The sequence below is a fragment of the Oncorhynchus masou genome, chromosome 3, assembly GCF_036934945.1.
Source record: "Oncorhynchus masou masou isolate Uvic2021 chromosome 3, UVic_Omas_1.1, whole genome shotgun sequence".
In the NCBI taxonomy this organism is placed as follows: domain Eukaryota; kingdom Metazoa; phylum Chordata; class Actinopteri; order Salmoniformes; family Salmonidae; genus Oncorhynchus; species Oncorhynchus masou.
The window spans coordinates 31,020,550-31,032,479 of record NC_088214.1 but is presented as its reverse complement, the minus strand read 5'-3'; the positions used below and the strand labels follow the sequence as shown (position 1 = coordinate 31,032,479).

General features: G+C 41.2%; 1 protein-coding gene and 1 pseudogene across 4 annotated transcripts in view; one reads left to right on the top strand and one right to left on the bottom strand.

The window, feature by feature from the left end:
• Nucleotides 1-172: 172 nt before the first annotated feature.
• LOC135507104 (dnaJ homolog subfamily C member 5-like) lies at nucleotides 173-5,184 on the bottom strand (annotated as a pseudogene).
• Nucleotides 5,185-10,068: 4,884 nt separating this feature from the next.
• The window catches only part of LOC135514373 (high affinity 3',5'-cyclic-AMP phosphodiesterase 7A-like), a 43,333-nt gene continuing 41,471 nt past the window's right edge, over nucleotides 10,069-11,930 (top strand). For all 4 annotated transcript variants that reach the window (XM_064937840.1, XM_064937832.1, XM_064937824.1 and 1 more), the window contains exon 1: nucleotides 10,069-10,991. In XM_064937840.1, coding sequence (XP_064793912.1) covers nucleotides 10,854-10,991 — 138 coding nt within the window. In that variant the 5' untranslated portion in view covers nucleotides 10,069-10,853. The remainder of the gene's footprint in view (nucleotides 10,992-11,930) is intronic.

The following is an 11,930-nucleotide window of genomic DNA, read 5'->3' as shown; positions in this document are numbered from 1 at the left end:
GGTGACAAGTAAAACCAATGCCCTCCAGAGTGTTTAGTTCAGTGAATGGGAGATGATGGATTGGTTTTGCAGGGGAACAATGACATCAACTACATCCAATGAAAACCCCAAAACTGAAATCAAGAAAAGTGAATAAAGACAACCAAAAGCATTGATTTTCAGACAATGCAGTTGGGTTTGAGTGTGGGAACAGCCATTGACATAGAAATAGGCTGTGTAGTGTTTATGTAGTCTAGTGCCGCTACTGTTTATAGACATCCAGGTTCAGGTGTAGCTTCGGTACCCATCCCCAATCAACTGTGTCTTCTCACTTGCATTAGTTGGCTGGTGCACAACCGGAGTGTCCACATCTAGGATTAAACAACAGTGTGAATAATGACACAGAAAATCCCTACAATATCAGATGATCAGCATAGAGACATTTGTCCTTCTTATTGTGGTATTTCCTCTCATTCTATTCTGGGACACATTGATGTTAAACTTAGCTATTTAACGGTATGTTTTAGTTTGTTTGTTGTTTGCAGAAGATGTAAAGGTATATTTAGAAATGATTTGTTCATCTATTATTTTCCTAAGAGGTTATAGGAAATGGTTCTGACTGGCACAAGAAGGATGTATCGCATCAACACAAATCTAGCACATCTACTTGTTGTTGAAACTGCGGGGAGACATTTACACATTGTACATAATTACTCCTTAACTTCCCATAATTGATGAGTTGTCCAAAAACAATTAGCTATTTATCTGGCTACACTGCTTCCCATACATTTTTGAACATGTAATGAACTAACATTCACAGTGAGAATTGTAATTTATAAACAGAGATTTTTTTCTCTATCAGCTGTACCTAAATGGATGTTATATGAATATTGTGCTGTTGAAATTGTAGCGGCAAGGGTAGTTATGAGTTTCTTAAGTCTGGTCATACATTGTTGTGTATGTGGGCGGTAGTCATGAACTTTCACTTCCCTCCGTGATGGTGTAAAGTAAGCTCACCTTACCATGTGGGCATTGGTCATCAGTTCCTTCTTGTGAAGTGTGTTAGTGGTGTAACGGGACCATCTGGCTGCTGGTGCTTGCAAGCAGTACACTTTAACTATATGAGTTATTGTTCCCATTGCCCCTTGCTATCCTCAAGTGTGAAATGCTTGTGTGTGTGTGTGTGTGTGTGTGTGTGTGTGTGCCCTCACTGAGTGTGTCCCCTCACCAGTCTCCATGTCGTATTGGATCTCCTCCTCCAGGTCTTCAGGGGGGACATAGCTGTCTGTTCCCTCTCCAGGGGGCATGGGCTTCAGCTTCCCACAGCAGCAGTTACAGCAGCAGCACAGGCAGCAGCAGCAGTAGCACCCCGTTATCACGCCACACAGGGCAAAGAGACCCTGACAGGAGAGAGATATAGGTTAACACAACACAAAGAAACCAACATGCAATCATCAACTAATGCACACACAGATGTACACACAGACAACCACACACACATGCAGGGACTCACAGCAAATCATCCAGAGACTCTGTATGATTGTGACGGCTCACCTTAGCCCACCAGGTAGAGAGCATGAAGTAAGTGTTGACATTCTCCTCTCCAATCCAAACTGCTGGGCCACGTAAAGGCCAAGGGAGCCGTAGCTGTCATAGATGTTTCTCTTTGTGATGTCTGACAGAATGGAATTCGCGCTATTGAGCTCCTTGAATTTCTCTGCCGTCTCTGGGTTGTCAGGGTTCTTGTCCGGGTGGTATCTCAGAGCTAATTTTCTGAAAGGCGTTCAAAAGTAAATCAATGAACACACAATAATATCAAAAATCAGGGTAGAAAATGGACAGCAGAACTTGGTGAACCTCTCGCTTGTGGTTTCAGAAACCGGATGAGAGATAATGTGCAAAGATAAAGGTTGTATTGTCTGTTGGCTGGTATTTCATTGACATATCTAGACACACCCTTGTTTGTATATTTTAGTTAATGTACCATTTGATCAGCTCTGCTGGAGTCCACTGCCCCATCTAGTGTCTGGCAGAAGACAACAGAGAGGAGATGTGGTGTCTGATGAGTTGAGCGAACATGCTCTGAAAATAGATTTTTTTGTATTATAAACTACTTCAAAGATAGTGATGTTCATAGAAATCGCTAATTCATTCAAGATACTGAATGAATATGGTTCAGAGAATATAAAACATGAATATCATTAGGGGTTATTCGTGTCTGCATTTAATAATATCATGTCAGGTACCATTTCCAACAAAATAGGTCGTAGGGGCATAACACATACACTCCCCTATGTATTTATTTGGACAGTGAAGATAAAACTTTTAATTTGCCTCTATACTCCAGCATTTTGGATTTGAGATCAAATGTTTTTTATGAAGCGACATCACAGAATGTCACCTTTTATTTGAGGGTATGTTCATACATATCTGTTTACCGTTTAGAAATGGAAGAACTTTATGTATCTAGACCCCAATTTGAAGTTGTCATAAGTATTTGAACAAATTCACTTATTGTACTACATTTAGTTAAAAGTGTAGTATTTGGTTCCATATTCCTAGCACTGCAATGGAAAATGTGATTCTTCCCGGTACGAGTGTCTACAGTATAACATAATTTCTTCCCAACATCTCATGTGGAATACAGTATATGATATCTATAAACTGAGTGTACAAAACATTAAGAACACCTTCCTAATATTCAGTTGCAACCCCCCTTTTGCTCTAAGAACAGCCTCAATTCGTCGGGGCATGGACTTTACAAGGTGTCGACAGCATTCCACAGGGAAGCTGGCCCATGTTGACTCCAATGAGAGTGTGTGCGTGTGTGCGTGTGTGAACACTGTTGTGTCAAGTTGGCTGGATGCCCTTTGGGTGGTGGACCTTTATTGGTACACAATGAAACTGTTGAGGGTGAAAAACCCAGCAGCATTGCAGTTATTGTCACAAACCGGTGCGCCTGGCACCTACTACCAAAATCTATTCAATGGTGCTTACATATTTTTGTCTATTCACATTCACACAATCCATGTATATTGTCTCAGGGCTTAAAAATCCTTCTTTAATCTGTCTCCTCCTCTTAATCTACATTGATTGAAGAGGATTTAACAAGTGACATCAATAAGGGATCATAGATTTCACCTGGATTCACCTGGTCAGTCTGTCATGGAAAGAGCAGGTGTTCTTAACACTCAGTGTAGATGTGATAGTTTATTGGGTACACCCTAGGTTGGACCCCCCCTTTGCCTCCAGAACATCCTGAATTCTTTGGGGGTTGGAAAAGTTTCTCAATTGGTATCAAGGGACCTAACATGTGCCAGGAATACATGAACCACACCATTACATCACCGCCACCAGCTTGTACCGTTGACACCAGGCAGGATGGGGCTATGGACTTATGCAGTTTACGCCACATCCTGAATCTGCCATCAGCTTGACGCAACAGGAAATGGGATTCGTCGGACCAGGCAATGTTTTTCCACTCCTCAATTCTCCAGTGTTGGTGATCGCGTGCCCACTGGGGCCACCTCCTCTTGTTTTCATCTGATAGGAGTGGATCCCAGTGTGGTCGTCTGCTGCAGTAGGCCATCTTCGACAAGGACCAGTAAGTTGTGCGCTTCGAGATGCTGTTCTGCACACCACTGTTGTACTGCGCTGTTATTTGCCTGTTTGTGGCCTGCTTGTTATCTTGCACGATTCTTGCCATTCTTCTTCGAGCTCTCATCACCAAGTTGTATTCGCCCAACAGGACTGCCGCTGACTGGATGTTTTTTGTTTGTCGCTCCATTCTCTGTAAACCCTAGACACTGTCGTGCGAGAAAAGCCCAGGAGGCCGGACGTTTCTGAGATAATGGAAGCAGCACGCCTGGCACCGATGATCATACCACGCTCAAAGTCACTTAGGTCACTCATCTTGCCCATTTGAATGTTCAATCTTACAGAAACTGAATGCTTGTCTGCCTGCTTTGTATAGCAAGCCACAGCCATGTGACTCACTGTCTGTAGAAGCTAAACATTTTCGTGAACTGGGTGGTGTACCTATTACACTGGCAACTGAGTGTCGATGTCATAGTGATAGATATAGATATGATAGGTAGTGATTATGGACTACAGGAAAAGGAGGGCCGAACACGCCCCCATTCACATTGACGGGGCTGTAGTGGATCGGGTTGAGAGTTTCTAGTTCCTTGGCGTCCACATCACCAACAAACTATCATGGTCCAAACACACCAAGACAGTCGTGAAGAGGGCACGACAACACCTTTTCCCCCGAAGGAGACTGAAAAGCTTTGGCATGGGTCCCCAGATCCTCAAAAAGTTCTACAGCTGCACCATCAAGAGCATTCTGGCCGGTTGCATCACCACCTGGTATGGCAACTGCTCGGCATCCGAACATAAGGCGCTACCCAGGGTAGTAAGTACGGCCCAGTACATCGCTGGGGCCAATCTTCCTGCCATCTAGGACCTATATACTAGGCAGTGTCAGAGGAAGGCTCATTAAATTGTCAAAGACTACAGCCACTGTTCTTTCTGCTACCGCACGGCAAGTGTTACCGGAGCGCCAATTCTAGGTCCAAAAGGTTCCTTAACAGCTTTTACCCCCAAGCCATAAGACCGCTGAACAATTAATCAAATGACCACCCAGACTATTTAATTACCCTAACCCCAATAGTCACTTTACCCGTACCTACATGTACAAATTACCTTGACTAACCTGTAACCCCGCACAATGACTCGGTACTGGTACACCCTGTATATAGCCCCGTTATTGTTATTTTATTGTGTTAATTTTTATTTTATTCTTTATGTTTGTTTATTTAGTAAATATTTTCTTCATTGTTGGTTAAAGGCTTGTAAGTAAGCATTTCCTTTTAAGGTCTACACCTGTTGTATTTGACTCATGTGGCAAATGTTATTTTATTTTATTCTAAATTAATGCTTTGTACAGTCAGTGTAGATGTGATAGATATATATATATAGATATATAGATAGATAGATAGATAGATAGATAGATTGATTGATTGATTGGTTGATTGATTGATTGATTGATTGATCAATGTGAACTGCTGGTGCCTTTGTTGTCAATTCCCACCTGTAGGACTTCTTGATGTCATCTTGGTTACAGCCTTTCTCTAGCCCCAGAACTTGTTACAGAGACTCTCCCGAGGTGAGAGAGCTGCCTTGGTTCAGACATCCTACAACCATTTACCTGCCGGAGAAAGAGGGTCAATTAGATTCAAACCAATACAACTATTAAAAAAAATACACTCTGTCAAACCATGTAACTCTTACTTGACAGCAAAGAAATGCACAATCAAGAAATTATCATCCAAAGGTCCTAAATAGATACCTGGCTTCCTTGTTCTAATATTATGCTGCAGTAGCCATCTTACTTCTTTACAGTATTACAGTCCTCAGTTAAAGTCCTCTGTCTACCTGGTGAGGTGTATGGTAATGATGGAGTTGCAGTGGACTGCTAGCTACTGTTTGTGAGACTAAACCTGAGACGCAGTGAAATAAAACCTTCAGAAACTAGCGGGTTTGAGTTTCACAGGCCACCAATGGGCCTGCTATACACTCCTGTGTAGCCTTGATCAGGTTTCAGCCAACACAGTCTGCTGCTTGTATTGTGTGACTGAATGTAGGCTGAATGTAGGCTGTAGACTCCTGGGTAGGGGTCTGAGAAAACAGAGGGCAAGATGCTGGAGAGGGCTCTTCTTTAGAATCACTATGACTTGGGACTGGGGGCCGAGAATCAATATGGAGAGAGGACTTCATGGTTTCTGTATCTGGTTGATAAAACAAGAGGTGTATGTTGACATGAAGTTCACATGACAGGTTTACCTTTCAAGTTATCATCTCAAGTTGAACAGGTTTTTGACCTAGATTACACCATCAAGTGATTATGTGTACAATGGTTATTTATGATGTAGTGAACACATTTGTAACTGTCACGCCCTGGCAATAGAGAGGCTTTTAATTCTCTATTTTGGTTAGGCCAGGGTGTGACTAGGGTGGGCATTCTATGTCCTTTTTTCTATGATTGAGAACCATACTTATGTACCCTTTTCCCCCACCTGTTTGTGGGAAGTTAACTTTGACTTTGTTCAGGGCACATAGCCCAAAGCTTCACGGTTTGTTTTGTTCTTTGTTTTTTCTGCGTCATTTTTAATAAAAAGAGAATGTACGCTTACCATGCTGCACCTTGGTCCAGTCCTTCAGCCAGCCGTGACAGTAACTCTTATTGAGGAAAAATATTTTGATTTCTGTTCAAAATGAAATTATTTTAAGGTAGGGCCTACATTCACAATTTCATAGGAAATAGTGCCACATACAGAAGTTCATAGAAATGGGTAGGGAAGGATAGTTGTGAATTCTACTTTTTCCAGTTTGCAAAGGTTTGTTGTAGCTTACTGTCACTGATTTATGTAATAGCATATTTTCATCACAGGGTGGTGACAAACTCACAGGAATGTTTAGTGTACTGTTATGGTACTGCAGTCTGGAGGCACTGAAGAACTTGGAAATAATGTAATGGCCATATAACGTTGTACATATAATGTAATGCCAGTTACAGCTTAACAGCTCCTACCCCAAAACCATAAGACTGCTGAACAATTAATCAAATAGCTACCCAGACTATTTGCTGTGACGCTGCTGCGACTCTCTGTTTATTATCTATGCATAGTCACTTTATATTACCTCAATTACCTGGACTAACCAGTACCCCCACACATTGACTTAGTCCTGGTACCCCAGTTGTTGTTATTGTTATTTTATTGTGTAACTTATTTACTTTAGTTTATTTTGTACATTTTTTTCTTAACTCTTATTTGTATTAAAACTGCATTGTTGGTTAAGGGCTTGTAAGTAAGCATTTCACAGTGTTCGGCGCATGTGACAAATAAAATCTGTTTCGATTTGATTTGACATAAAGTATCAAATTTGAGAACACACGGCATATGGCTGATAAAGTGAACATATGGCAGGAGGAGTGAATAGTTAGTCCTTCCTGTTTTACGAACTGTCCTCTGACAAAGTTTCCTTTGGGAGAAAAAAAACCCTGTCATTGATTCTGATTAGAGGTCACCTCTGCTAATCTCTGAGCCACAATTATTATTTGGACTCCTCCCTGTGGGATGACATGTGATGGTGGTGACTGAGCATTCAGTACGCGCACACACGCACAGACAGACAGACAGACAGACAGACAGACAGACAGACAGACAGACAGACAGACAGACAGACAGACAGACAAGACAGACAAGACAGACAGACAGACAGACAGACAGACAGACAGACAGACAGACAGACAGACAGACAGACAGACAGACAGACAGACAGACAGACAGACAGACAGACAGACGAGTGTAGGCCTCCTGGGAAACACCCTGATGGAAGGCTCACCTGTGCTGTATTAGTGGCTTCCTGGCTGGCTCCTCAGGGGTCCCGCTGACGAAAAGCATGTCTACGCTGGGACTAGTGATGAAAACACTGCGTTGGGGAAGTCATTAAGTAAAATGAAAACCCTTTTACTTGGCCGTTGGAACAATAGGTGTAGTAAAGCTTCAGCTACAATCACAGAGAACATGAAATGATGTAGAAAAGTGTATTAGTGTAAACACATCTTACATCCATTTAAAAGAATCCTTAAAAAATGTGAAACAACATTTTGCTTGTGAAATGGAGTACCTACAAGGTTGGTGTTATTTTTCTCTTTGATTCCTCTATCTGTCTTGACACAAGCTCGCTGCCATAAGGTCTGTACTCTATGCGGTGAGTTCATGTTGCAGCATCAGCACTGTGACTTAGTTAGGCTGCAGATGTAAACCCTTGTCCAATAGCTTGCCTTTGCTGGCCTGGAGCTCCCATGCATGACCTACTTTTGGACTGGAACACTCTCTCTCGCTCGCGGGCAGGCACGCACACACACACATACACTAGCACAACGTTATTTTACCAAATAATACCTCCCCTATCCTATCATGAGCTCATGGTTTGATGAGACTTTTTCTCTCTCTCAAATCCAGGGGTCAGAAGTAGTACACTATATAGGGGATAGGGTGCCATTTAGGAAGGGGACAACGTGTTTCATGTTCTGTCGGGCATGTTTCCTGTGTTAAGGGCTTTAGTCAAATTACTCTCTGCAAATAACATATTTGTTTAAAGGGCCTATCTGCAGATGCCACATCCATGTCTGGATTTATGAATTAATTATATATACTCATTGATTTTTTTTGTTTATTTATTTAACCTTTATTTGTCCAGGAAAGTCAGTTAAGGACAAATTCTTATTTACAACGACGGTCTACCCCGGCCAAACCTGGACGATGCTGGGCCAATTGTGCCCTATGGAACTCTCAATCACGGCCGGTTGTGATACAGCCTGGAATCTAACCAGGGTCTGTAGTGACGCCTCTAGCACTGAGATGCAGTGCCATAGACCGCTGCGCCACTCGGGATTCTTGAAGAATATAACTTATAAATGACTCATTTTTTTAATTTATTTTTTATTTCACCTTTATTTAACCAGGTAGGCTAGTTGAGAACAAGTTCTCATTTGCAACTGCGACCTGGCCAAGATAAAGCATAGCAGTGTGAACAGACAACACAGAGTTACCCATGGAGTAAACAATTAACAAGTCAATAACACAGTAGGAAAAAAAGAGAGTCTATATACATTGTGTGCAAAAGGCATGAGGAGGTAGGCAAATAATTACAATTTTGCAGATTAACACTGGAGTTATAAATGATCAGGTGGGCATGTACAGGTAGAGATATTGGTGTGCAAAAGAGCAGAAAAGTAAATAAATATAAACAGTATGGGGATGAGGTAGGTAAAATTGGGTGGGCTATTTACCGATAGACTATGTACGGCTGCAGCGATCGGTTAGCTGCTCAGATAGCAGATGTTTGAAGTTGGTGAGGGAGATAAAATTCTCCAACTTCAGCGATTTTTGCAATTCGTTCCAGTCACAGGCAGCAGAGAACTGGAACGAAAGGCGGCCAAATGAGGTGTTGGCTTTAGGGATGATCAGTGAGATACACCCGCTGGAGCTTAGTTTAACTGACGTACACCATCAGAACCCTAAATATAAGCTTGTTTTACTCCAATGTTTGTAAACAATGTAAATGTAAACAAACCCTGTATAGCCTCAACACATTTAAAATGATAATTTTGATATATTGGATGGTCAGTCCTTGCATCAATAGCTCTGTCTATGAATTTAAGAATGGTTACATTTCTCCAGGCTCATCCCTCAGCTTTTTACCAAAACAGAGGTGGGGTGTCTGCTTTGTTATTGATTCATCTGTGGATTGCCCCTTTAAGAAGGTTATACTCCTCACCCCTACTCCATCTAGGCTGTCCTCTAGACTTCCTTTAGAATCTGAACAATGTAGAACAACAATGCAATAAAGACACACATCAAGTAAAAACAATAGTTTTCAACTAAAATGTGTCCAGACTAACATATAACTGACTTAGATTTATTTCAAAGTAGGTTTACACATATCATGACAAAATAAGCCACATTTACATTCTGTTCTCCATTGATACAGCAGTTATCTCTGCAATAATCCACTAATCATGTTACTTGTAGTTCAGGGCTGTGCACAATTGGCCCTGGGTCGCCCGGGTTCGGGTTTGGCCAGGGTAGGCAGTCATTGTAAATAAGAATTTGTTCTTAACTGACTTGCCTTGTTAAATAAAGGTTAAATAAATAAATAGTTTACACTGTACAATTGGTATTTCAATATAAGAAAACCAATGTAGCGTATAAATACATTATATCTGTTGACAGGGTCATCTGGGGATAGGATAATCTGTGATAGTAATTAAACAAACAAGACCTACTCAATCAAATACGGGGTCCTAGTACCCCCGGTTGGGAACCACTGTACTACAGTGACAAAATGGGACGAGAGAGCGCTGCGCTTTCCATGCTGCCAATAGATTTATATGTATTATATGAACAGTTCCTCTTCATCCAATCACAAAGAGGGTAACATTCCATAGATAAATACAATTGGACGTTTCAGACAGGGCGCATCAGATAGTCGACAGCTCCACCTACCTCTGGTGGGAATTTATGTTTGGGAAGAGGGTAGAGTCAGCGAAAGGAAATACACGGACTCCGGTGGCGTTGAAGCCTTTGTTGTTACTGTTAATTATTGGACCCATGGTAAATTATTTTTTTCGGAGTGTACGGTCATGAAGAACCCATATCAACCCCGTGATGCTACATGGACAGTCTGTGCGCTACGGTAATCTATGCCAGCAACGCGGTGAAAATGGATTGAATGCATGCGGAATACTTTCTCTACCACCACCACTTCAAGCAGGGACAGAATAAATACACATTTAGTTGTACATTTCCTTTTTATATAACATTGTAGATGACGGCTCTTATTTTCGGAATATTTTTTCCGTCTAGGTTTTCATCGTCTGTTTTTGATAGCTTTGGCGTGCACAGTCCCCATTAAACAAGGAAATATTGTTAAATATGAGGAAGCAATTTATTACAGAGATACCAAAAAGAAAGAGGCCTTTCCGTTTTCAGGCCCGGATTTGAGTTCAGTAGGGGAATAATGGGGAAAAATCCAAATGGATAAAATATGGATATTGGAACACAATATTAGAGCAGTTGGATTGCTATCGACAACGTGACGTGCAAGTTTGATGCATCAAAAAAAGTGAACAACCCATTTCTTCTACACTCAATAACTCTATTCGACACAAATAAAGGGAAGTGGAACTGTTATTGGAATTACCACATTTTCAGTTGTGCCAGCAGCTTAAATGCAATTTTTTTATATGAGTTTTATGTTGCTTTTTTATTGCAATTTGAGCTGGACCGAGCTTTGACTGTTCAATGGAAGTATGTTATCAGTTACCGGTTTTGCCTCTAGACAGGCCGGTTCCTAAACATGTTCTCAGCCGCAGGGGAGCCATTAGCTTCAGCTCCAATTCTTATTTTTTTGGTGGACCTGCCCCAAGACAGCTGGCCAAGGTAAGAGCAAAGGAAATAGCGATCTGGGGTATAAACAAAAACAATTTGATGCTTTCATTTTCGGCTATCAAGTCAAGGTTGGGGTTGTGCTTGCTGCCAGGAAATATTTGTATAGGTATATATTTTGATGGAAACAAAGTAGCCATATTCCTTTACCTGTTTACATTTTTAGTGGCCCACCAAATTAATTGTTATCACAGTTGTTATCGCATCATTTTGATCAAGTTGACCCTTCCACAGGAAAGATCAGTCCACTGTGAGTTTTCATCTTAATAAATCTTTATCATAGTCTCTTAGATCAGTGAGATGCCTGACTTGACCTGTGTGGCAAAACCCTCATCCCTAATAATGTGACCAATGAAAACATTACCGTGATATTATTGTACTAATGTTTTAAGCCCCCCCCCCTTATCTGTAATGCTTAGAGGTTTTTGATCCATTGAAGCTTATTGAAGTGAACCAACACAGCTCATCTGTCCCAAAGTGAACCACAATATTCCATGTGCTCTGGACTGGACTGTTGACAACATTGCACAGTAGAGGCCTTGTTTTTCATGCCATGCGTTAAAGACAGTTTTTGACAAGTGTTTCTGTATGGCTCCAACAGCTCTGGATAACTTGTAAAGATGGCACAGTAAACTTTTTAACTAGTCCAAATCACATTTTATTGGTCAAATACACATGGTTAGCAGATGTTATTGCGAGTGTAGCGAAATGTTTCTAGATCTGACAGTGAAGCAGTATCTAACAGGTAATATCTAACAACTTCACAACAAAAGCTAATATCTAACAATTCCACAACGAAACCTAATAACCTACACACAATCTAGTAAAGAAATGGGATAAGAATATATAAAAAGATATGGATGAGCAGTGACAGAGCGGCTAAGATGCAATAGACAGCGGCTATATACAATAGAATAGATACTGAAGGATACA